The sequence below is a fragment of the Eleutherodactylus coqui genome, chromosome 4 (genome assembly GCF_035609145.1).
Source record: "Eleutherodactylus coqui strain aEleCoq1 chromosome 4, aEleCoq1.hap1, whole genome shotgun sequence".
Lineage (NCBI taxonomy): Eukaryota > Metazoa > Chordata > Amphibia > Anura > Eleutherodactylidae > Eleutherodactylus > Eleutherodactylus coqui.
Window position 1 is genome coordinate 204936669 of NC_089840.1, and position 27766 is coordinate 204964434.

General features: G+C 44.0%; 1 protein-coding gene across 4 annotated transcripts in view; it reads right to left on the bottom strand.

Annotated features, from left to right (window-relative positions):
• P4HA1 (prolyl 4-hydroxylase subunit alpha 1) overlaps positions 1 to 27766 on the bottom strand; it is a 47086-nt gene that overhangs the window by 17110 nt on the left and 2210 nt on the right. For all 4 annotated transcript variants that reach the window (XM_066600583.1, XM_066600584.1, XM_066600581.1 and 1 more), the window contains exons 2-6: positions 6944 to 7051; positions 4498 to 4594; positions 2512 to 2663; positions 1047 to 1184; positions 660 to 899 (exon numbers count right to left, since the gene is read on the bottom strand). In XM_066600583.1, the coding sequence (XP_066456680.1) occupies positions 660 to 899; positions 1047 to 1184; positions 2512 to 2663; positions 4498 to 4594; positions 6944 to 7031 (715 nt within the window). In that variant the 5' untranslated portion in view covers positions 7032 to 7051. The remainder of the gene's footprint in view (positions 1 to 659; positions 900 to 1046; positions 1185 to 2511; positions 2664 to 4497; positions 4595 to 6943; positions 7052 to 27766) is intronic.

Here is a 27766-nt window from a genome sequence, read left to right on the forward strand (position 1 = left end):
AACCATTTCCCCAAATGCAGTAATGAGTTATTATAAGAAACTGCCTGATTTGAATCTGATTCAAGTTAAATAGGAGGCACCAGTTATGCGTTTACCCTCCATGCTCACAGTGACGCTACACCTTAAAACCTTGTCAAAATATTTACATTTTGGGTGTATAATGCAATCAGCAGTTGCTTACTACAATAGCTGTCCTACACAGTGTCAAAAATGTGTACCCAAGTGCTAATCTTGAAAACGGCTGCTATATAGACGACACAAGTAATAATGAATGCCTTCCTTGCAGCAGTACCTATTCCAAAAGGAAAGACTTGTATGGGACATTAATAAGGATGAGCGAGTATACTCGCTAAGACACTACTCACTCGAGTAATGTGCCTTAGCCGAGTATCTCCCTGCTCGTCCATAAAAATTCGGGGACCGCCGCGGCTGACAGGTGAGTTGCGTCGGGGAGCAGGGGAGAGCGGGCGGGAGAAAGGGAGAGAGAGATCTCCCCTCCGTTCCTCCCTGCTCTCCCCCGCAGCTCCCCGCCCCGCGGCGGCACCCGAATCTTTCGGGACGAGCGGGGAGATACTCGGCTAAGGCACATTACTTGAGCGAGTAGTGCCTTAGCGAGTATACTCGCTCATCCTTAGACATTAACTGCTATTGTGGCTTACCTAGATTTAACAACCTTTTGGTCAACGTCAAAGCCTTCTCCAAGTCTCCTTGTTGGTATACCGCATAGCTGAGGTAATCTAGAACCAAGACCTTATCAATAGAGGATTCCTCGCCAGCATCCAACTGCCGTAAAGCCTGCTCCATCCATAATTCTGTGTGGTAATAGTCAGATTCTGTATATGCAATTTTTCCTAATTCATAGCAGTCTTCAGCCGTCAGAGTGGCTTTGTTGTTTACACCTATGACCAATAATTCCTGGTTAGTGACTCTTAACCTGAAGTTGATTTGGAGATGTGAAACCCATAAAGGTAATACTTTTAGATTATTGTTTGCTTTACTTAAATGTCTTAAAAGCGAAGTAAAAATGTAAATCATCACTACATTACCTGGCAAGTTTCCTTTAGAGATAGTTTCTGTGTCCAGGTTATATGTGTCTTGTAGACGAATCAAAGCCCTAGCTGCTCCAGTTTGATCATCATCATTGGGAAAGTACTGACGCTGGATTGTCAAGTTGGAGATGAATCCTTGCGGGAAAACAGTAGTTATAAAAGTGTTACATGGATATCTCATATTTAATCGGTACTAATGTCATAGCTATAAAATAACAGAGATTCAAAATAAGGTAGCTATGCACATTAGGCTAATGTTGGATGAACAGTAAGTAGAGCGCCAAAAAAAAAAAAAAAAAAAAAAAAAAAAAATGGAGTACGATATGGTCAGCTAATGTTCATTAAGGAGATGTGGGAAAAGGGGGTGGGGAGATGATTGGGCATATTGAATTTCAACATGCCTCTTTCTTTAGTTTCAAAGAAAACGCCACCAGAGATGTCTAGCAGCAGCTTACTCTCCTCTCCCTGGTGAGAATACAAGGATGCACAGCCGAACTAGGTATAAATGTGTGTATGGAAAAGTCACAAGGAATAGCTGTTGGCCAATCAAGCATTCCGTTGACAGCTTTTGAATGTGTATTGCCACCTTAATAGGGTTTCTCCAAAAGTAGAAAAAAAAGGGGTCGTACTGGCTTTTCAGAAACAGCACCATGTCTGTCCTTGGACTGTGCCCAGCTCACCCTCATTCAAGTGAATAGATCCGAATAACAATACCAAAAACACAGCCTACAGACAAACATCGATCTGTTTCTGGAAAGAGAAGACTCTTTTTCTAGTTCTAGACAGCCCCATAAGGAGTTCTCCAGGATTTTTACTATTGATGACCTATCCTCATAATAGGTCATAATTACTTGATCCAGGGGCCCATCACTCAGGATCCCTCTCAATCGGCTAATATCGGCTTGCTGTCAGTGTGGGCAGCACTGGAAGCAGATATGGCTGCCAACATTGCGGCGGCCCAGTTTTGTACTACAGGCGCAGCTCAGACTGAATTCAACGCAAGATCTCTGCAATACCAAACAGGGCTGCTGCAATATGAACGTGCACTATCTGCTTCCAAAAAGGCAGCAGGATTCAGCAGATTGTGAAGATCCTGATTGGTGGGCCGCTGCTGATCACCTATTCTAAGGGTAGGACATGAATGGTAAAAGTCATGGAGAGCCCCTTTATAGGGGTGTGTCTAGGACTAAAAAAAAAGGGACTTATGCAGGGGTGCACAACTTTTTCTGGTCTGGGGCCACATTTCCATACTGAATGCCTTTTAAGAGCCGCAAGAATGGTATTGTGGGCCACATGTTGTCCCCCCCGTGGACTTATGTTTTACCAGAAACAGACCAACATTTGTCCAAAAGTCTTGGAGAACACGGGTAAGTCTTGTAGTGCAATTTGTACTTTTATTTAATATAGTCACAAGCATTTTGCAGTGTTCAGTCGACTATAACTAACTGAATCAGGACCTTACCATCTGACATATCCTTAAGCACAAGATTCTCCAGTTCCTGCCACTCAGTATTGAGCCTTTTCATTAATTTAAAAGCATTGACTGGATGACCCAGGAAACCCTCTGGGTCTTTTGTAGCAGTTTCTGATAATGAATCAAACTTCTCTGCCCATCTGGAAAAAACAAAGATTTTGCAGGTCAGAAAATATAGCAGAAATTACCACATTTAACCCTAAAGAAAGTTTCATCTTTTTTAGTATGCATAGATCTATAGATCTCACACAGCTGCACCCAAAGCATTTTCAGACTTTATAGAGATCTATGCCCACTGCGGGGCATGTGTATGTGTAACGTACAGGATAAGTGTAATGAACAAAGAGGGTCACTTTGTGGACATGGCCCACACTCGGTAGGAATGTCTTCCCTTGACAAAAACATTAAAAAAAAATCAGTGTGAAACAAGCGATGAGCACAGATGTAACACAGAATAACTTTTTGGACCGCATTCAATGAGAGAACAGATTTAGGATAGTAGGTGTAACAGATTAACCCCTTAAGAACCAGACTGTTTTGCACCTAAAGGACGAGACACTTTTTAGGGATTTTACCCATGTGGTTGTTTTACTGTCCTATTTTTCTTCCATCAGCTACCAAAATAATTTTTGCTGTGTTTTTTTCTAACATATAGGGCTATTTTTATATCTTTTTTTCACTGACTTTTTTCCCCTGCTTTTTAGTTTTATTGGAGGTAAAAAGCTAAAAGAATTATCTTTTTTTAATCAGTATATTATGCTAAAAAAAAAAAAAAAAAGTATGGGAATGGGTTCCTCATTTTGTTTCGGACGTTTTGATGTATAATATGTATAGTTTTGTATTGCAGGGCGCATACAGCGACTGTTTTGGTTGGCGTCAACTTTGGGTCATTTTCTTTTTTAGGTGTATATTTTTATTTTATTCTATAATTTTTTAAAAACTTCTTTGGAGCTATTTTTTTTTTTTTTACCATCCATGACACCCATAACATCATATAAGACCTCTGGAGGTCATTCACATTGTCTGTCTTTTTTTTTTTTTTTTTAATTACACACTTTTGCACTGTACTTGGGGCATCCATAGGAGCCCGAGCTAAAGGGGAAAACATCCCCCTGTAGTGACAATAGACACTGGCACTGTAACAGGGGGAACCCGGCGGTCATGTGATTGCTGGGTCGTGTAGTGGAAGAAATACTTCCATTTTCACTTTTAGTACATAGCACTCATTGAGCCCTATGTACCCAAGGAAGGAGAAGGCAGAAGCGGATAAAAAACACATTTCCCTTCTCCTCCAGGTTCTAAGCTGAGACTAACAACTGAGATCCTGACCTGCTCCTGCTTGATTGCAGAAGCTGAGGTTTTAATCCAGCACTGTATTTTTGCTATCGGCGGGGATTAAAGCCCAGGACCAAGCACCGTATATTGATTATGCTTGGTCCTTAAGAGGTAAAGCCGTTGTCACCCCCCTTTCGTAAGTTGCAAGCCATTTTCAAATACAAAAAGGTGGTGTTGAGCTACAGTGAATAGTGAAATTGAAGAGTACTATAAAGTAAATAACCTCGTTATCCTAACCCCAATACCAAATTCTAGCAATACTATGACCTCCCTAGTGCCACCGCTATAGGGGCTGTAGCTGCCAAATGCTGGAGAGACACTAATTGGGAGAAGAATTTATTAAGGGTGCACCTAGTGATAAATACTCTTTACAGTTAAACTTTGGCAAACTTAAGCTTGAATATTAGGGAACTGCATTATAAGCAATCCCCTATTATATCTTCAACAAAATGGCCAAAGACTATAATATAGAGTGATATTTAGGTCTCAGATCACTCTTAAAATGGGATATGCGTTTTGGTTTGCTTTTGTGAAAAGAATAGGAAAAGAAATGTCCAAAAAAAAGGTAGTAGTGCAGGCCGTTACATTATTACATGACAGTATATGAATTTATAGTATATGGGAACAAAATTCTCTCACTTTTTAATCTGCTGCAACTTCACTTCTTCAGCTTTTATGTAATCTTTTAGAGACGTTAAAAGATCCTTTTCCGTGTACAGCAAATCGGTCATGTGACCTGCATTGTAAAAAAATAAAATAAAGCATAAAACAGTATCTTTATATATAATCTTTGCAGGTAATAAATTTTGGAATACTTTGCTATTTGTTTGTTGTTTTTTTAGTTCTGTTTTATTAAAGAGTGACTACAATTAAGAAAAAAACAAACTTTTTGACATGTCAAAAGCTTCGATCAGAGTACTGAGTGCCAAGTTGATTGCTAAAATTAAGGCGCTGTAGCACTCACGAGTGCTGTCTTCATGACCTCGTTCACACGAGCGCCATTTTCGCGCATTAGAGGCCCGTGAAAAGAGTGCTTTTATTAGAACCAATGGTTTCCTATAGAAGCGTTCATATAAAGGAATTTTAGACGCGCTAAATTTTCGCACCAATCAAAGGTAAGACCTGCATGGCTACAATACCCACATCTAAGGTTCGTGGTGCAAGAAAATATAGAACCTGACCTATCTTTGGTGCGATCTGTGCAGGAGTTTCCATAGACTCTTATGGGAGCAGGAGTCTATGGAAACTCCTGTGCATGAAAAGAAGATTTCTGTCGACCGAGGAAATACCCCGCTGCTTACAGCAGGACATTTAAAACATGCTGCCCAGAAACACATTTCAAAAGTCCCGCTGTAAACTCTTGTTAGTCCCTGAGGGGGTGAGGGGACTCCCCGAAGATTCCGTTAATCCCTGCCCAGACTAACAGGAATATACAATGGGAAATTTAACATGTGCATCTGGGCAGGATATTTTAAACGTCCTGCTGTAAGCCGCGTGGTATTCCTCAGCAGCGGGGGGGGGGGCAGCAGGGGACTCCCTCCACCTCTCCCCCCCAGGGAGATAGTGAGAAGAGAGAGGGGGGTGCGGTTACAGGGATTCCCAGAGAGCATGGGAGGAGGGGTGGGGGGCTAGAGGGATCTGTCATCTAGCCCCACCCCCTCTATATTTTCTATGAGGTCTCTCTGTGACAAGCCCTATAACCCCACCCCCTCTCTCTGCGCTATGGGAATATTCCTCGGGGATCCCCAGAATAGGGAGAGAGCAGAGTTATGGGGGATTAACCCATAGCAGGGAGAGACAGAGCCAGCTATGGGTTAATCCCCCATAGCCCCGCTCTCTCTCTCCCTGCTATGGGGAAATTCTGAAGCTCTTTCTCTTCCTGGAGCAGCTGCCCATTCACATGATTTTTAGCGCAGTATGGGCACCATTTTTTCCGCTCACTTATACTGCACTAAAAAAAAAAGCGATCGTGTGCCTAGCTTTCATCATTGCCTGTCAGAACCTCTCAGGAGCTAAAGATGGATGCAAAGACTATCATCGACATCTATTTGTCCGTCTTCAGCTGCTGAGTGAACCAGAGAGGCAATAATGACAGCAGGAGGCGGCACAGAGCTCGGGGGAGCACTGCAGCCCCTTCATTTCAGTGATCAGAAGGGCTCTCAACAGTGGGAGGACCCCAACTGATCAAAACTTTTGATAGGTCGCTCTGATGTGTCAAAAGTTCTTCTTACTGCAGTTACTCTTTAAAAAGCAGTATAAAATATAGCAACAATAAATGATTTACAAAAGAGCACAAACAACAAATTAATTTAGTGTTAGACGTGACAAAGTCTAACATTCATGTATAATACATGAATCGTCTTTCACTTTCATGTAACAAGGCTGTGTTGTGTTATTGGAAAATGCTTCTTTCAAAAAGTACAGTATAACTATACTTTCAAAAAACTTTTGGCATGTCATAAGGACATGGAGGTCCAGGGGCTAAGACCCCAACCAATCACTAGAAGAATGCAGATGCTCTTAGCCAAGCTCTGCCTCAGCACACTAGTTGAAGATGGGCTCAATAGCAAGTTTTGTCCATCTTCAGCTAGTAAACAGAGACCGATCTCAGCTGAGCACTTCTGCTGCTTCGTACTAGTGATTGGTGGGGGTCTTTAGACCCAGAATCCATTGAATAAAGCTTTTGATATGTCTTTATAACATGTCATAAGTTCTTGAGAAGTACAATTAGAGTTCTTTTAGATGAGCCGATTCTCGTTGGAACGAGTGAGTGACATCCCCGCTAGCTCATTTGCTCTTGTGCGGCCCGTTTAGACAAGCAGATCATTGTTGGCTCGTTCAAACGAGAATCGGTCAGTCTTTCACAATCGCTGTATAAGTGACTGAGCGGGACTAAACTATTGCTGTTTAACCGAACGAGCCAATGATGGTTTTTTGCCTACATAAAATGAACGGACAGTGATTATCGTTGGCCTTTCAGTTGGCTCAGTTTAGACCAAAGTTCACTTTCGCTCCTTTGTATGAATTTTTGGACAATTGTTTAGTCTACAAGCACCTTCATACACTTAATAAGAAATAAACTTACCAATTGAAGTATAGAAGTCTTTATGTGCTTGGCATGACGAGAATAGCACTAATAGTGGCAAAACCTGGAGTATCTTCATGGCCTTCATTGTACAACTGCAGAAATATACTGGCAACAAAGAAGAGATCACAAGTATGATTTTGGGCTGGGCTTAACCGATTTGCTATATAGTAACAAAAGAAGCCTACAGTTTTTGGCTCTGCTTAATAGAAACAAAAAAGACTATACAACTCTTCAACAGTATGCGAATAACTCTCAAAACTGAATTTAAAGGGCTAGTCCCGTGATAAGAAGGGAATAACATTATGAGCTGTGTGGTTCCAACCTTTAAGACCCCCACCCCATCAATCACTGCTGCACACTGAAACCATGCACAAAACTTCAACATAGCTCCTTTTAAGTGAATGACTGGACGAGAACATCTTTTTGCAGAAAAATGAGGATAAAGAACCCACGGGGGTCTGAGAAGTTGGACTCCACCAATCAGGAAATGATGACATATTCCAGAGATAGTGGGAATATCCCCTTCAGGTCTAAGGTTCCCCCCATAAGGTTTTAGCAAACATTTCCAGCTCTATGTAATTAACAAATGTAAAACATGCATGTTCAGATAAAACGTTACAGGTTCTACCCATAATATGCCAGTATCTTTTAGAGAGTAAAAAAATCGGTTTCCAAGGAAGTATAACAACATTATATAACTAGCACTTGACTGAAATTCAAGCAAATTGCAAAAAACAGGCATAATTACGGATATGCTAAATGAAAACAAAGGTTTGGTATGATGTTAGCCGTAGAGCAAAATGTGATTGTTCCCAGCAAGAGAAACCATGTAATCTTGTAGATGATACCTTTTAATGGCTAACAAAAATACATGATGTCAAAGTGAGCTTGCGAACCTCTTGGGCTCTTCGTAGCCTGACGAAGAGCCAGAGAGGTCCGAAAGCTCGCTATTACATGATGTATTATTATTAGCCATTAAAAGGTATCATATCTACAAGATTACGTGGTTTCTCTTGCTGGGATAAGCTAAAAGCATCTGTCCTTTTATATTAATCATTTAATAAAAATCACATATACAATCATCTCCCGGCATGACAGGAATTTGGATTTAAAGGGATACTAATCCTAAAGCTGTGCATACAAAGATGAAAGTCAGGTACTGAATAGGTTTAAAGGGGTTTTGCAAGACTTTTTTCTCCTGCAAAAAGCTTCATATACGCCCCTCTCCCAGCTCCCTGCTGTGCTCAGGGCTTGATCATGGAGCTAATTCATTGACTGCGACAACCTGTGGTGTCTTGTACACATGTTGACAGGCTGAAGTCAGCAATGGCCATGGAGGACGGAGCAGTGTTGTGGGAGATGCAGGGGACGACGAGAGAGGAGAAAATTACTGTTTGTTAAGCTCTTGCCGAGAGAAGGTTAAAAAAAAAAAAAAAAAAGAAGAAAATCTCGGACACCATTTCACATCTTTTTAAGGCAGTGGCTTGGCTGACTACTGAAAGCCAGGCCCCTGCTCCAAGAGCCAGTAGTGGAGAAACCTCAGATCCTGGCAGCTTAACCCCTTACATGCCACAATCAGTAGCAACTAGAGATGAGCGAGTATACTCGCTAAGGCACATTACTTGAGCAAGCAGTCCCTTAGCCGAGTATCTAACCGCTCGTCTCTAAAGATTCGGGGGCCGGCGGGGGGTGGGGAGCGGCAGGGGAGAGCGGGGAGGAACGGAGGGGAGATCTCTCTCTCCCCTCCGCTCCCCCCTGCAACTCACCTGTCACCGGCGCCGGCCCCCGAATCTTTAGAGACGAGCGGGGAGATACTCGGCTAAGGCACTACTCGCTCAAGTAATGTGCCTTAGCGAGTATACTCGCTCATCTCTAGTAGCAACTGCAACATTTAGGCCACTTTCACAAAGGCTACAATATTGCGCAATTTTGGAGCAATGTAACATTGCTACAAAACGCATGTATGTGAAGCCCATGGTTTCCAATTGCTTCCTTTACATTAGCGCTGTTATATATATATATATATATATATGACAGCGCTAATGTAAAGGAAGCAATTGGAAACCATGGGCTTCACATACATGCGTTTTGTAGCAATATATATATACATATGGCAATATCAAGTATGATTTTTCCCCCCATGTTTTGTAGCCTATGTTTCCCTATGGAGTCTTCCTTTGTGTTGGATCGCATAAACTAGCGTTTTTTGTGCGGTGCCATGCAACTTAACAGTGGGAAGTCCTACTGTTTCCCCTAAAATAAGTCCTAATTTCATTTAACAAAACAATACATCACCTAACAGGCGATGTCCACTCCTTCGCACTTCTCCTCCTAAAGCTCCGCTGCACTTGTTGGCAGCCGCCGCTTCCTGATTAGGGGGTTCATAAATCACGCCTCCAGAAAGCACTGGCTCTGATTGGTTCTTGACTGCCGCAGCACAGCCAATCGAGGCAGCACTCGATGAACCAACTACAGCCATCGCCAAAAAAAAACCCCGTATTGAGCACGACTGACAGTGAGTCGCCACAGTCATCTGCAATACAGCAAAATAAGGTACACAGCGTCGCCAACCTTATATGAACCCCAGAGTGGTGCCATTAAAAAAATACTTGGCCCAAAAACAAACAAGCCTCTCCTATAGCTAGGTCAACAATTTATAGCCCTTGCAATGCGACGGTGACAATCAATCAGTCCTTAAACCAAAAAAAAAAAAAAAGAGGCTCGCCAGTAAGGGGTTAACTAGGAGTTATACAAAGCAAGTTTTCTGCCCATTCCAAATATAGCCCCAAACAACAGATACTACAGACCCAGCTCTGCTGCATCTGACACTGCGCCCGGCTACTTACGAGATTCACATAAGTACTCAGCCTATGTGATAACCTGAAGGTTGACAAGCGTGCGGCTGATGTAACTTTATATATACTACGGTAGTTCTTTATATAACTAGATTCTCAAAGCCATCGGCCAGAGCTCGATTTAATTCTTTCTCCATGCTGACAGCACAAAGTATGTGTTAACTGTAGTTCACGTTTTACAGAGAACAAAGCCATCCGCCCCCACAAGCCTATTACATTTCCGGCAGATGCCAAGCTGGCTTAGTCAGGCTCTACCTGCAGATTCTTTATGCCAGGAGGGAATAAAACTAAATAGATTTTGCTTTCCCTTTGGCTGCTGCTAGGAAATAGCTGAAGAAAAACAGGAATGCAGCAAATATACGTGACCTAGTTCTATCCTCTCTGAGCTGCTCACGTATACTTTGGCCTTTGGTTAATTAAAGCCCAACCTGTGACAATCATTAAAGGCCAGGAAGGAGTTTCTTGCTGTAATGATTTATTAGGGGGTTCTTCAGACTCACAAACCTATAGCTCTAGCAGAACCGGTATATAGGCAGTGCTCACACAAGTCCAGGTACCACCGACAGTGGGTGACTATTCTGGGTCTCCTTGCTCCTTTAATGAACATAGTCCCCCAAAATTATATACAAGCGCTGTTGGCACAAAACTGACCACATGAAGTGGCATAGCGGAAGAGCTGCTGCATTGAGTGGTGTATGTCCGTTTAGGCCCCCCTGCCCATGGGTGTTGCGGTATCCCGTGGAGGATCTCCACTGCGGGAGCCGCCACCGGGGAGCAGGAGCTGGCAGACGGATCTCTGCTGTCAGCCTATCTTACAGATAGGCTGACCGTGGAGAATCACGGCAATTTGCATCATGCGGAGAATTGCAATGATTCTCCGCTCGTGGACAAGGGGCCGATGCTTTTTCATAGCAACGCTATGAAAAGCTTCAGACGGCGTGATTCGCCGTTGATTTACCGCCGGCAAAATCATGCCCGTGGAAGGGGGCCTTACCGTTACAGGTCATCTTCAGACCCATGATGGAGTTCTGGCTCGTCGTAGGTGTTAACCTGTAATAGTGTTTTACACATTTTAGGCTTATATATGGTTTATTAATGTGAGGCTAACTTCACATGGGCAAACTTAATACCAGGCTGTAAATCGAATTCGGCTCCCATATCATGCTCCCCATCATGTGAATTTGCCATGGTTGAGGGGTGTTTTCATGGTAAAACAGCCTCGCATCAGTCTGCGGAAGAAGCAATCCATAGGTACACCAGGAGGATCGCGGAGTTCCTCCTATTGCTTTCAATGGGAGACTTCGCAATGCTGCCGCCTCCCATAGAAAACAATGGAAGCTACGATGCGAGAGCACACACAAGATAGAACATGCTGCGATTCGTTTTCTGCATCGCGGTGCCATACAGGAAAACAATCGCTCATATTTGTGTGTCTCAAAAGGCACAAATATAGCGCAATTTTAGCACCCGTGTGAAGGCAGCCTGACTTGCAAAAGCAGTGGGTGAGGCTCCAGCACATATGTGTTCACTGTGTAAGCCTTAGATAAGAGAACTGCTAATTTCAGCATTTATAGGTTTACATGTCACTTGTAACTTTTAGAATAATTTGATGATTATTGCTGAGCTGGGGGAACCTAACCCCTTTGTCATACAATGATTGCATGACAGCAGGGCGGTGTCGGCTTATGATCAGCTTGTGCTACCATGTGTTATATATATATATCGTATTTTTTACTCTATAAGATGCACTGGATGATAAGATGCGCCCACGTTTTAGAGTCGGAAAATAGGGGAAAACTATTTCGAACGTACCCAGTAGCAGTTCCTGCCGGCGCTCACCACCAATCAGTGGTACATAAGAGGCGGCAATGCAGAGGTGAGAGAACTAGTAAATGATCGCATGTTTGTTCGCACGACTGCAATTTAGTTTTCGCGATCTCTCCGGAAACCTTGCATTTCAGCACGTTCACTCTATAAGATGCACTGACACACACACACACAATATAGAGTGTGTGTATATATATATATATATATTATATACACACACACACACACACACACACACACACACTTGAGAGTGGGGATGTGCATCTTAAAGAGTGAAAAATACGGTACTTTTTACTCAATAAAGAGTTTCAGAGGAGGAAACAAATCTTGAAACACCACGTGTCTGTTTCACGCTGTATTCTTCTCCAGTGAATTGTCGAATCTAGCATATCTGATTGCTAAGGCTACTGTTACGTTTGTGTGGGCAAATAAACACAAGACCCACACGAACGTGCCCAAAGACGGGGATACCACAAACACAGGGACCTAAAACGGATTACAGATTGGACGTGCTGATAGTAACACCAACTGGACAGAAAACTGCATACTGCGGACTGAACTCACAAACAGCCATAACATAGGACAAACGGCTAACACACTCGCCAAACATCCCCGCACACTAAAGTAGATGGAATAGTTGAAATATAAATATGAGGGATTAGTTTGTGAATTGGTCAAGTCACTTAAGCTGCGAGCCCGGCGATCAAGGGTCCGTGTGTCTCGCGGTCCCTACTCTGACGAGACACATGATCCAGCAGCAGCGGATACAGTTCACACAGCAAGCAGCAACAGCACAGACAACAGGACACAAGACACACCACAAGCTGTACAGCACAGACAGCGGGACATAGGTCACGCAGCAAGCTGCAACACAGAAAGTAATACTGCTCACCCTGAACACCAAACAGACACTGATAGGAGCTGGGTATATATATGAGCAAAGACCCGGGTGAATTGGCTAGCATGAGATCACCACACCCAGCGAGCACAATCATGCCACACCTGTGGAAATGTGCTCCTAGAAACCATAGTACTACAGGTCCCAGCAGCACAACCTAAGGCTGGATTCACACGAACATATATCGGCTCGGTTTTCATGCCGAGCCGATATACGTCGTCTCTCTCTGCAGGGGGGGAGGCTGGAAGAGCCAGGAGCAGTGCTCTGAGCTCCCACCCCTCTGCACTATTTGCAATAGGGAGGCGGGGCTAATTCTTAGACTGTAGCCCCGCCCACGTTCCGCCTCCTTTCATTGCAAATAGTGCAGAGGAGTGGAGGAGGCGGCAGAGAGGGGGCGGGAGCTCAGTTCCTGCTTCTGGCTCTTCCATCCCCCCCCCCTGCAGATGAGGACGACGTATATCGGCTCGGCGTGAAAACCGAGCCGATATACGTTCGTATAAATCCACCCTAACAGCTACGATACCCTCTGAGTATCACCTAAATTAAGTGATTACTCTTACATGGGCATCATTAGTACTTCTAAAGGGATGTTCCTAATATACACATTTATGGCACATTAGCTTGACTGCTGAGAATCCAAACAAGGCCAGATTCACACAAGTATCAGATCAGACCTTTCACATTTTTGGCTGCTACTGAAAATTTGCAGTTAGGTACAATATAAGTGACACCATTCACTGTGATAAAAATATATGTGTAGTGGATTCCATATGTGCTGAGGATTTTCAAATCCACACCATGCCTTATCAGTTGGGGATTTCTACTATAGCAAAGCAATGATGAAGTCTTTGCCAAAATCAGTGACAAAACCCATATGTAACACATTTCATTGTTGATTTCCAGGCTGTTTGGGGCTGTGTGGTCATGGCTTCATTGGACACCTTTAGATACGGTTTTCGAGAGAAACAGGGTTGCACATACACTCACTGTCAAAAAACAAATAGTCCCTGCGCTAGAAGGAGTTGTTGGACTGGAATGAAACTTTCTCTGTGTGATTATAACAATGATATAAGTAAGGGATTACACTAACAGAGCAAAAGGATAAAATATTGAGAAAACCTGACCCCTTCAAGGAAGGCTCTAGTACCCTGTTGTACCACCCCTAGCTTGGATGCAAGATGTGATACGGCCGGGCATGGACGCTCTAGTGCCCTGTTGTACCGCCTTAAGCTTGGGTGCAAGATGTGATACGGGAGGGCATGGAGGCTCCAGTACCCTGTTGTACCACCTCTAGCCTAGATACAAGATGTGATACGGGCGGGCATGGAGGCTCCAGTACCCTGTACCACCTCTAGCCTAGATACAAGATGTGATACAGGTGGGCATGGAGGCTCTAGTACCCTGTTGTACTACCCCTAGCTTAGATGTAATACGGTGGGCATGGAGGCTCTAGTACCCCATTGGTCCACCTCTAGCTTGGATACAAGTTGTGATCCAGGCGGGCATGTAGGTTCTACTATACCGTTATAACGCCTCTAGTTTTGATGCGATATGGGTGGGCATGGAGGTATACAGATGTAGGGTATTAGACACAACCATGGCCATAGACAGTACCCCACCCCAACTAAACCTGGATTTGTCGCTGAAGACAACCCGATTCCACTCCGTAGCAGTCCAGTTTCATTGATCATGATCCCACTGCAAACTGAGGCAATGGTGGGTGTCAAAAACAGTACATGTTATGGGCACTGTGAGACCAAATGTCCTTCAGCCATGTGCCTGGAAATGGTTCTGACATGAGTTTGTAACGATGGTGCCACCCGTCTCTGGATGGTGGACAACAAAACAGTTGGAGCTGCTTGTGCTTGTCAGACGATCCTTTCTACTGGTGGTCTGTCGAGGGCGTGCTGAGCCCGATCGCCTTGTGTGCCCTCACATACCCACTGGTCCCAACACCTTCTAACAGTCTGATCAGAACGGCCCAGGTGGCGGAAAAGTATTTGATACAACCTTCCAACTTCTCACAACCCGATAATACGCCCCCTCTCAGACTCTGGTAACGGGGTCAAATCTCTTCTCTGCACCGTAGTGGCAGCTAGTGGCCAACAAGCTGTACGCAAGCGGAAGAAGAGGTCATTACACACAAGGAGTCTCTGAGAGCCTTTTATAAGCCAAAAAAAAGGAAACAAATTTTAAGGCCTGAGGTGACAAGACTGTTCATCGAATCTCACCACAACCCTAGTTGTCGTTCTGCAGAACAACAACTCCACCTTCTAGGCGCTTGATTTTTTTTTTTTGACAGAGTGTACATGGTGGCACTCCATTACAGTAAACACGAAATACACTCACATACCAAAAATAAAAAGCTTGACTGAAGTGCAGAGATACATTAAATATAAAGTATTGTCCTCATAGGGAGTGAGGAACCATGAATGAAGCAAGCGTAACATAGTAGGTTGACCAACACTGCTATATGCTGTTGACAAATGCCTTCTCAGCATTTAAAATCATGGTCTACGGCAGTGGTGGCGAACCTATGGCACGCGTGCCCGAGGCGGCACGCAGAGCCCTTTCTACTGGCACGCACCGCCATCGGCCGGTCACCACTTGTGAATACCAGCAGGGGCCGCAGCTCCCCTGCCGGCATTCACAAACGGCGCTGCTAGCCGCGCTGATCCCAGCACACACTGACTTCAGTGTGCAGCCAGGATCCTCCTCCCTCCTCCCCCGACATCTCCTACCACTTGGTTCCACGAGAGCGTCTGGGGGGAGGAGGCGTCCGGCAGCACACCGATGTTACAGTGTGTGCTGGGAGCATATTAATTTTTTCTTCCCCACTTCTGCCGCAATCAGCAATTCCCAGCAACCTGATTGGTGAATCAGCCAACCCAAACAACTAAACAACCAATTAGGTTGCTGGGAATTACCTATTGCAGCCGAACTGGGAAGAAAGAGTTAATATGCGCTCCGGGACCAGGAGGAGGAGGGGGCAAATATGTTAGTCTCGGGAGGGGCGCTGTGGGGTGTCACTGTAATACTGGGGGGTGTCACTATTATCGCTAGGTCCGCTGGGATGTTATTATACTGGGGGTGTGTCACTATTACCGCTGTGGCCACTGTGGGGTGGGGGTCACTATTACCGCTGGGGGTCACTATTACTGCTGGGGCCACTGTGGGGTGGGGGGGGGTCACTATTACCGCTGGGGCTTTTGTTGGTTGGGGGGGGGGGGGTGTCACTATTACCGCTGGAGCCGCTGTGGGATGGGGGTCACTATTACTGCTGGGGATGCTGTGGGGTGGGGGTGGGGTCACTACTACCGCTGGGGCCGCTGTGTGGTGAGGGTCACTATTATTGCTGGGGCTGTTGTTGGTTGGGGGGGGGGGGGTGTCACTTACCACTGGGGCCACTGTGGGGTGAGGGTCACTTATCGCTGTGGGGTGGGGGTGGGGTCACTATTACTGCTGGGGACGCTGTGGGGTCGGGGTCACTATTACCGCTGGGACTGCTGTCGAGTGGGGGGGTCACTATTACCGCTGGGGCTGCTGTGGAGTGGGGGGGGGGGGGTCGCTATTACTGCTAGAGCCGCTGTGGGGTGGGGGGCACTATTACCGCTGGGGCCGCTGTGTGGTGAGGGTCACAATTATCACTGTGGGGGTCACTATTACCGCTGGTGCCGCTGTGGGGTCGGGGTCACTATTACCGCTGGGACCGCTGTGGGGGTTACTTACTGCTGGGGCTGCTGTGGAGTGGAGGGGGGGGGGGGGGGTCACTTACCACTAGAGCCGCTGTGGGGGGTACTATTACCGCTGGGGGGGGGTGTCACTATTATCGCTGTGGGGTGGGGGTCACCATTACTGCTGGGCTATGTTTACATGTGGGGAAAATGGGCAGTGCTGTTTTAAACTAGGCAGGGTGCAGATTTTGACTGCTTTTTGGATGCAGAAATGCTGCAGAATTTTCCGCTGAGGACATTCTGCAGTATTTCTGCATCCAAAAAGCAGTCAGTCAAAATCTGCACGCTGTATATTTTGAAGCGGCCCTGTCCTTTTTAGAACGGGAGTGAACTCATACGTCATGATAAGCTCCGCCCCCCTGACGTGTTGGCATTTTGCGATAAAGAAGTGAGTTTTGGATTGCAGTTTGGGCACTCGGTCTCTAAAAGGTTCGCCATCACTGGTCTACGGTATACATGATTGAGCAGAGATTTGTTAATCAAGCTGGTTTCTGGAGCTAGAACTTAGCTCACTCTCTAAAGTAAATCATTCTGCAATATGCAAAGTCACCGATGTGAACCCCTCGTGTCTGCAGGCATGCCTTGGCACACATCTGCCAGTGTATTGTAACCCTTTAAAAATGTCCCTATTTCTTGTCTATTAACCCCTTAGAGACCAGACCATTTTTTGCCTTAAGGAGCAAGTGATTATATCATCACATTGCAAGAGACACAGCTCGTTGACAGTCTTGTTTTAGTCGGACGAGTTGTATTTTATCATGAAATCACTGTAGAATACATATACTCTGTTGTAGAACATTGTTTTTTTTTTCTTTGGGGAAGGGGGGTAGGAGATGGAAATAGCGTGCAGAACGCCTGCCGTTATTTTTGGGTTTTGTTTTTACAGCGTTCACCATTCAGCAAAAACAACATGATAATTTTCCTATGTAGATACAAAGTATATGTAAATTTTTTACATTTTTTTTTACTACTTCTGCACAATAAAAAACACGTGTCTAAAGGAAAATAATTGAATCTGCATCGCCGGATTCTAAGACACATAGTATTGTTATTTTTCCGGTAACGAAGCTGTCTGGGGGCTTGTTTTTTGCGGGAAGACCTGTAGTTTTTATTGGTACCAGTTTACGGTACATGTGACTTTTGGATTGCTTTTTATTGCATTTTTTGGGGAGCAAAAAAGAAAAGTAATTTTGGCGTTAGTTTTTAAAACTATTTTTATGCCGTTCACCATGCGAGATAGATGACAAAATATTTGCAGCGTCAAGTGTCATTACGAGCGCAGTAATACCTATTATGAGTATTTTTTTTGTATTTTATGCATTTAAGATGGATTTTGTGTGATGAAAAATGCATTTTTTTTTTAAACTGATTTGTAAAAAATTTTAATTAAACTTTATTGAAGTTTATTGACACTATTTTTCAGTCTCTAAAGGAGACTTGAAGATGCGGTTGTACAATCGCTAGAATATTATACTGCATTACTTATGTAGTGCATTCTACCAGGCCTATGACAGCAGCCTATTAGACACTGCAGGAGGCCTCAGATGACATGGAAGGAAAAGGCCTTTGTCAAGCTTCCGGCTGCCCTGGGAACCCGCTGGTACTTTGCGATTGCATTGCAGGATGCCGATGGGTGACAGAAGGATCCCTCTCCCACTGGCATCTGCTTAGGTGCTGAAGTTGCTATAGATTGTGGCATGCAAGGCTTAAACTATTCTGCGTTTTTTCCCCACTACTTGCTGTTCGAGCAGGAGCCTGGCTGTCAGTAGTCAGCCAAGCCACCACCTTAAAAAGATCTATGTGCAGGTTTAAAGGGGTTGTCCCGCGCCGAAACGGGGGTTTTTTTTGTTTTTTTTTTTTAACCCTCCCCCCGTTCGGCGCGAGACAACCCCGATGCAGGGGTTAAAAAAACAAACCGCTCAGCGCTTACCTGAATCCCGGCGGTCCGGCGTCTTCATACTTACCTGCTGAAGATGGCCGCCGGGATCCTCTTCCTCCGTGGACCGCAGCTCTTCTGTGCGGTCCATTGCCGATTCCAGCCTCCTGATTGGCTGGAATCGGCACGTGACGGGGCGGAGCTACACGGAGTCGGCATTCTGCACGAGCGGCTCCATTGAAGAGAGCAGAAGACCCGGACTGCGCAAGCGCGGCTAATTTGGCCATCGGAGGGCGAAAATTAGTCGGCTCCATGGGAACGAGGACGCTAGCAACGGAGCAGGTAAGTAAAAAACTTTTTATAACTTCTGTATGGCTCATAATTAATGCACAATGTACATTACAAAGTGCATTAATATGGCCATACAGAAGTGTATAGACCCACTTGCTGCCGCGGGACAACCCCTTTAAGGCCACCAGTGAGATCAGTAAAAAAAAGACATATTGCGGTCTCTAACAGGTTAAATATTTGTAGATCAATGTGACAATTCAGGATACATGCACAGGTGACATCCTTTTGCTGCAATAAGCATGTGTAGCATGCAGATTTTACCTTTCAACTCTGAATGCGGTGAAATCCATGGTGAATTTCCACAGCATGTTTTGAAATGTGCATCAAAATTGGATGAAGTGTCTCCACATCTTCCCGATATGACCAGTCCTCTAGTCCATGTGCATTTACCCTTAATGATCAATATTTACATAACGCAGTGGTATATATAACACCACATGACTAGGTTATTTGGACCATGTCAAGAAGCTGCCCGTTTTTTTTGGAAACAAGTACGTATTCTGAATGAACCATTCTGCCAAAGTCCTCTACTCAACAGGTTTGGACACTGCCCAAGTTTTGTATTTGATCAGACTTTCCGCTTTAAATCCATAAGTGTCAGACTTTCCAAATATTTAAGGATTATGAAGTTTGTTTGCTACTATGATGGAAGACTTCACATAATACTTTTATCTGGAGCCTTTTTAGATTGGCCTGTGCACATCCACTAATGGTCTACTTGCCGCTTATCAATAAACTACTATATAATGGGTTATAAGGATAGTTACAACTTTACTATGTACAACTAGGCGTCATCTTGTCTCCAGCTCTCACCGTTCTTGTACGCTAGGAGAGAAGCCGCCTTGAGCTCATCTCTGCAGATTGTGGCACTTTTAGGACCCACGGTAGAAGCTTCCAACAGCCTAAATAGGAAACTCAAGTAGCAGGAAGAACTAGATCGGCAATCTTTATTTTGGACAGTTTGCTAGGACTTACACACTTGGATCAGTGAGGTAAGGATCCAGAATACATCCACACATGGCCTGCTGATGCCTTCACATGAATTAGTGAGGAAAAATAAAAATCTGGCATCCTCAATCCCAGGTTATAAAGGAGTTGTTGCTTAACAATTGCTTATAAAAGCACAAGGAATGCCCAGGGCTCTGCAATACTAACCTGTAGAAAATCCATTCAATATCCGTGTGCTGCACTTGGCTTTGTTATGTGCATAAGCCCTTAAACTTAAAGGGCCACTCCATTTATTATGCAACTATCCCCCCAGTATATATGTCAGCTAGTGTTACATTGGTTAGTTATTCCTTTCTCTTTAATAACTCCTGGAGTCCTTCTCTTCAGTTGGTTGTGTAAACTCCTTCTGAGTAGCTGGAAATTACTTGGCTACATGTTCCTTCAAGAAGTCACTTTTTCAGTTAGCATAATTGTTGTGTGAGGACATGGGTTAAACCACACACACTCTTCATAAAGGAAAACAGAAACTCCTATCACAGTTAGGCTACATTCACACAATAGTGGGCCGGAAAAACAATGGGCATTCTGTTGGAATTCCTAAAAATGGAACGTGCTGCAATTTTTTTTATTGCAATGATACTGCGAGGAAAAAAAAAAAAAGAGAAATCGCTCAGGTGAATAAATCCATTCAAAAGAATGTATTTCGTATTCGCGCGAGTTTTGTGTGCATCGCATAAAACTCGCGCGACAATATCGCTTGTGTGAATAAGCCCCTAATGCTGATGATTATAGGCTCCTGTCATACAGTTATAATGGAGGAGATGACTGATGACCATTCATCTTCCTGACTGTATATTTATGGCCTTTAGTTTATTCAGGAAAATATAGAGAGTAATCATGATCATACTGTCCTCTCAGCAAGCAGAGATGGTACTGGCTCAAGTGGGTCATATGATGCATTATGGGATTGCTAGCACAGTATAGAGCAGTCTTTCCCAAACTGCAGTCCTCAAGACCCCAACTTCCCCCCAAACAGGTCATGTTTTTAGGATTTCTATTGTATTGCACAGGTAATGTAATTGTCGGTGCCTCTTACACTGCATGTATAGTTATCTTTATAGGATATCCTGAAAACCTGACCGGGAGTGGGGGGAGGGGGTGTTATTAAGACTGGTATTTGGGGAAACACTAACAGAGGAACAGAAAGCAGGAAGAAATCTGAAAATGGCATCTGATAAGCATCAGACAGGTGGTTGCACTGCACGGAAAAGACTTTAATGTACAAAGGACAGACAGATCTTTTAATTAAATAACCATTTATTCTAATTTCTACACATCTGTACTAGGCCGGGCTCACACGACCGTCTTGTGCACTGGCACGCAGCAAGTACGCAATGACATTTGCGTACTATTTTGGCGTGTAAATCAAGGCTGCGAAAAATACAGCCACGTAAATAAAGTGACATTAACTCCGAATCTGCAAAACACAGACCAAATATGGAGTAAAAATACGCTTGTCTGAAAGCGTCCGGAAGAAGAAAAAAAAAACAACGTTAATGCGGATGTGGACACAAGTCACTTTGGACCTGTCTGACTGATTCACATGGACAACAATCATTACCGGTAAATTAAATATTTGCTCACTGAGTGCCTTTTGAAGGGAACATTGACATAGTTCTGCACTCTGATAATCTTATGATGCCAAGTTTTACATAAAGAATATTGTTAAAGCAGCCGTCGGGTTTCAGGACATAATTCTGTCCCAGGGCCAGAGGGGGAGGGGTTAAATTACCTGCAGTTGTTCTCTGCTGACCCTCCTATCTGCAGGTTCTAGGTTCCATTTTCCACTTTCCAAGATGAAAGCAGCAATTTTCTAATACACACTGTGTACTGTCCTCTGATTGGCTACTGCTAATCACATGAGCAGCCAATCTGAGAGCAGGTATAGTGTGTTGTAGTCCAATACTAGCAATGCACTATGGGGATTAGGTAGTCTGAAGATTGTGTCTGCCATCTTGGACGACTGAAAATAAGACCTGGAACTGGTGGATTTGAGGGATGGTAATATTGCAGGTAATATACCCCCTTCCGGTCCCAGTTCAAAAATCTGTCCCAAAATCAAAGGGTTGCTTTAATATATATCACCGATTAATAGAAAATGTTAATACAGGAGTTTACCCAAAACATATAGATCTGTTAGACTGTAATTCAGTGACAGCTACTATGTATGTAGCTCTGGATTTTCATTGCTGACAGCCCGGCCACAGAACAGGGGTGGGTCAGATTACGCCTGCGGGAGCCCGCAGAGGGATCCCACCCTGCTCGCGGCCTTGTACATTTTCTTACCTGCCCGGATGTGGTGCGGGCCTCTTCCATCCCAGCCAGATCTTCTTCCTTCTGCACAGTGGATGCGTACCGTACGCATGCGCAGTACACTTTTTTTTCTTTTTAAAATATCCTGCTTTCCTGCGGATCCACGGCACGCAACGTCAGCTGCGGATCAGACGGCTTCCGTTGACTTCAATGGAAGCCGTCTGAGTGGGATCCGCAGAAAAATGGAGCATGCAGCGATTTGTTTTCCGGACTGAAAGGTCTGCAAATCAAATCCGCATGCTTTAATTAATTTAAGGCCCAAGACCTGTGTCATGCGACGTATTTGCGCAGCGTTTTGTGTGTGCAATATTGGCGCCCATTTATTTAAATTAGTTCGTTCACATAAACCAACTTTGCGTGCGCATTTTATGAGAGAAAAAAAACCCACAGCATTCTTTATCTTCTTGCGCACAAAAGAGCACATATTGAACTAATTAACTTAATTGCACATTTCAATGAATGGAAGCATGACTGTGAGCACAGTAAAACAGGCACACACGTGCGCAAATACGCAGTGCAAATACGATTATGACCGTGTTACACCAGCTATAGGCCCCCTTCATACGAGTGTATTTGCGTGTGGCTGGGCACTGCATATTTGCGGAATGAATGATGCATTTTTGCCCGCACAGTCGTATTTTACTGCACACTGCAAAAAAATAAGCACAGATTGAAATGGCTAATTAATCTAATGAGTTCTAGATGTCTTTTTCCTGCTTAATTACGCAGTGTTTCAAGCATCTCCTAGCATATTTTGGGGCACATTTGTGCACCCCACCCCCCTCCATGTTGACTTCTATGTGGACGTTTAGGTGCACAAATGTGCAGGAAAATAGAGCATGCTGCGCTTTTTTTGTGCAACCGAAATGCGCAGGAAATTACGCTTTGAAATCACGCTTTGAAATCAGTGGGTTCTATTCACTGCATATTGCGCACACAAATACACTCGTGTGAAGTCACATATTTGCGCGCACAATATGCAGAGAGTAGAACAATTAATTTTGATGGGTTTGTTCACATTTTTGGTTTTTGCATTCGCATTTCGGTCACTCAAAAATAAAAAATAAAAACACATCATGGCCTATTTATTGCAGATTCGCACATGCTCGTGAAGGGGGTCTTAGGTGTTCCTTTAGGTATCTTTGCTGCACTAAATTGCACCTGTTGAATCAATAGGTATCAATCAATGTATTATCTGCAGTCACCAAGTGGCATATGGTAGTTTCCTAATGCAAGAAGTAGCCACACTCAGTGTCCCAACTAAAGCATTTGTGCCTAGAAAGCATTGAAACCTTCTGGTTACCAAATCTTGTTATTTACTAAGTGTCAATATTGTAGCAATATTCTAACAAACTCCGGATGTTTAGTGGAATGACACCATATGCTGATTAATAAGGAATTCATGTGTGTTGCAGAAAAGCTGAAAAGCAGAACGATAAGCACAATCACATCAGACTGCTCTGGGCAAGGTTACTACGCCATACTGGGGGGAATGCAAGCCGCGTAACAGCATTATGCACGCTACTATTCAATGTGACCCCTTGTCAAGAGACAGGCTATTGTAATCAGAAGAACAATGGCATCCGCAGGTGAACAGCGATACGTAAAGACAAGTCAATCAATGCTGGCTGGAGAGAGAGTCTGAGATATGGGTCATTGCAAACAGGGAAGAAGCATCCAGCGATATCATGTGAAACATGTGGATATTTGACATTGTGAGCACATCTGCACTGATTTGAATGGACTGATACTTAGTGCCATAAGGGTTTAAGCTCTTAATAGAGGTTGTTCAATCTAGAGACCAGTGGTGATCGGAGTTATTTGGCTCTATGTATAAAAACAAGAGAAAGAAAAGAAAATGTACAAACAGCAATAGTCTTTATGAGCATAGGGAGGCAAGAAAGACTTAAAAACTAGGAAATTTAAATAGAGTAATAATTTCAAGATAGGCAGACCTCCTGCTATCCCCGCTGTGTCAAGTACATCAGCATACAGAAGTTGATAATGGTGATCTTCACTAAACCTTGAGACTCCTTTAGGAGCTAGGTAATCTTAAGTCTATGGACACTTTTGGAAGGCACTTTTTTTTTTTAGTGCATGGATTTGGTGCTAATAATCATTTTTGCAATAGGGTTTAATTAAAAAATTTGCACCATTTGTCTTCTGCAGTTTCTACAGATCAGTGTATATGGAAACTGCAGTCCAAGTCTTAATAACAGATCTGTCTGGGAGGCTGGACTGATTATCTCTCCTCTCTTGCACTTTGTATCAGCTCATATAGCACCACGAAAAACAACAACAATAAATTGAACAGATACAAAGTGAAGGAGAGAAAAGACAAGAGTGAAAACTAAAGGTCCTTTCACATCGAATGATATCATTCAGTAAAAATGTGGCCAGCGACAGAACACCGAATGATAAGTCATTCACTTACTGATTGTTGTTCAGATTGTGCAGGCATAAAAGTAAAATGATGAACAGCCTATGTAAACAGGCAGTCGTTCATCTATGAGCGCCTGCCTGTTTACGGCGATAGGAAGCAGGCGGGCTGGAGTGACCCTCGGCCGACTCTGCCTTCATTCACCGTACTCATCGCTCACAGGAGCAATTATCGTTGGGGCGGCTGTCGGGCGCTTTAGGGCCTCAATCATCCTGTGTAAAAGGGCCTTAAAGGGGTTGTCTCGCGAAAGCAAGTGGGGTTATGCACTTCTGTATGGCCATATTAATGCACTTTGTAATATACATCGTGCATTAAATATGAGCCATACAGAAGTTATTCACTTACCTTCCCTGCGCTGGCGTCCCCGTCTCCATGGCTCCGTCTAACTTCAGCGTCTAATCGCCCGATTAGACGCGCTTGCGCAGAAGGGTCTTCTGCCTTCGGCTCGGTCCGGGCGTGAGCGGCGTTCTGGCTTCACCCCCTTCTACGCGTCATCGCGTAGCTCCGCCCCGTCACGTGTGCCGATTCCAGCCAATCAAGGGGGCGGAGCCAGAACACCGCTGCTGCCGGACCGAGCCGAAGGCAGAAGACCCTTCTGCGCAAGCGCGTCTAATCGGGCGATTAGACGCTGAAGTTAGACGGAGCCATGGAGACGGGGACGCCAGCGCAGGGAAGGTGAGTGAATAACTTCTGTATGGCTCATATTTAATGCACGATGTATATTACAAAGTGCATTAATATGGCCATACAGAAGTGTATAACCCCACTTGCTTTCGCGAGACAACCCCTTTAAGACGTCAGTCCAGCCTCACTGACAGATCTCCGAGTGAGACTTGGATTGCAGTTTCTATATACAGCGATATGCAGAGATTGCAGAAGATAAATGGTGCTAATTTTTAAATTGAAAACCCCATAGCAAAAAAGACTGTCATCCCAAAAAACATGCATTTAAGTAAAAAAAAAAATTGCCTTTATGCATGTACACAAACTTCTTTAGCAGGCTTGGTCTGGAGGGAACCTAATAAGTAAGTGCAATATAAAAAAAATTTAATTAATTAAAAAAATAAACACACTTTTTTTTAGTTTAACAAAAAATGCCGGGCAAGTTAAGCATATGTACATGAAATACCGTACATTCATACATTCCACTGGTTGAATGCACATCTTATGGATTGTTAATCCATCCATGTGCATTGGGGTGTTGTAAGCAGTTAAGCTGCATGCAATACATAGAAAAAACATGCCAGTCTGGATGAAGCTTGCAGCCAGTTGTCCATCCATCTAGAACCTACTACAGATGAACTTCAGAAAGCAGTAGGCTGGATTCCCACACATACTGGGGGAGAAAGCTACATGACCTCAAGGATGTTCCAAGTTAAAAAGTTAAAAATACCAGTTTCTGTCCAATATTCTTTAAAGGGGTTATTTTAGAAAACCTTGTTAGAGTTAAAGGCATTATCCCAGCAAAGTCAGATGATTGACTTTGTAAGTGGACCGTAAGTGGACCAGAGAGCAGCTAGGAAGAATGGTTCGCTCTAGAGAATTTAGTAGGTCCATGTGTAACACGAACAGCACATTCATATCAACAGGCATCATGTAGTCACTCATTGCCCCTGTGGGTGCGCTAGGGCAAGTACTGAAAAACAAAAGTGGGAAAAAAAGTCAAGGACGAACGAGCTAGTCCCTATTGTCGTCGTCCAGTGTGATTGGTAGGAGGCATATGACACATATATACCACCGCCATAGAAGTCTGGTAGACGGGATACAATTACCGCTGTCTGCCTCCAAAAAACAAATGGCTACTTGTCTGGCAAACAAGGACCCGTGATGAGGAGAACATGGCATGGAGAAGGCTGAGCTTCACACTGCTATATTACAAGGGACTTTTACTTCGAGCTTCTGTGGAATGCCGGATCCTCGGGGAGCCAAAACTCCCACAATTCAGGCATTTAACTCTGCAAACTCTGATGTGTTACAGCTGCATACAAATCAAGATGGAATGGAAAAAAAAACAAGTAAAAAGGACACAAATCTGGATCTCTAGAAAGTTAAACCCCACTTTCTACGATGCTACAAGTTTGGGTCAGTAGACCACCAGTTAGACTTGGGCACTTGTCCAAACTGCACCCAGAATGCATTCGTGTGATGGCGGCCTTGATATAAACAGCATGTTCTATTCTTTTTTTTTTTTGCAGATTTCCACACCAAATCTCCCCGTAGAAGTCAATGGGGATGCACAAATGTGCGCGCTAGACATTGGGAGATGCATGAAATACTGGTTAATTGCGCAGGAAAAAGAACGCGTCTTGACCTCATTAGACTAATTAGCCATTTTAATGGCTGGGAGCATTGGTGCGGATTATTTTTGTACATGATTTGTGCACGCAAAAAGTGCCATAAATGCACGTACAAAAAAGCAACGTTCATTCTGCAAATACACAGAGCTTGTGTGCGTGCAAATCTGGCCTGAAGAGAGAGGATAATACCTTAAGGCTTTGTTCCCACACGGTGTATTCCCAGTGGAAATCTCGCAGGTTGGCCATAGCAAAAAAACGTTTCCGCCGGAAGAGCGCTGCTTCAAAACCCGCGGTACTCCCCTAGAGAAGAGCGTGGCCGCAACGTAAAGAAAAAAAAAAGGACACGTTGCGGCCAAGAAATCCGCGCCGCAATGCTGGCTTTGCCGTGACGGATTCGCCGTCCCGCGTGGACGAGACTTTTGAGAAATCTCGTCCACATGGCCGGCTAAACCCAGGATTAGCAGCCGCAGGCGGATTTGCTGCGGCAAACTTCCGGGCGGTATTTGCGTGGTAAATCCTCCCTGTGTGAACCCAGCCTCAGGCTATGTTCACAGGTAGCGGATTTTTCGCTGTGAAAAATCCACTGTGGAGCTAGTCAAAATGTGCACCAAAATCCACATGAAAGTTTCCATGCAACACACAGATTTTGATGCGGATTTCATCCCCTTATTTGAAGAGATAAAATCTGCTGCATAAATTGGTATGCTAAGGATTTCAAAACTTTCCCGCAGCTCAATTATATAGCATTTTTTTTCAGCAACATGTGAACGTGCCACTCTAATACGCTACAGAAAATACGCAAAATATCTGCCACATGTGAACATATTGCAAAGCCGTATTCTGAGAAGAGGATATATATATTTTTTTGTTTTTACTAGAAACACTATATTTCTCCAATGGCTGGGCGGCTACTACAATACGGACATACCATACAGAGTCCACTAGCAAAGGTGACGCAGTTTGTGCGAAAAACCGCATGTGAACAATATGGTTTCACGAATTCAAATAGATGAGCTGCAAATTTCCAAATTCGCAAAATACCCCATTGCTATGCAAAGGGTGAAATCTGAGGCGAACGCCACATCAACACACGAGATGTGCTGTCAGAAATGTCTCAGTGTCTTGTCTGCTTCTGACCATTGAGAAACAGTTGTACAGTATTTTGTGGGAATGTGTTGATTTCATCTACATTACTGTTTATACAAGTTTTATACTAATTCT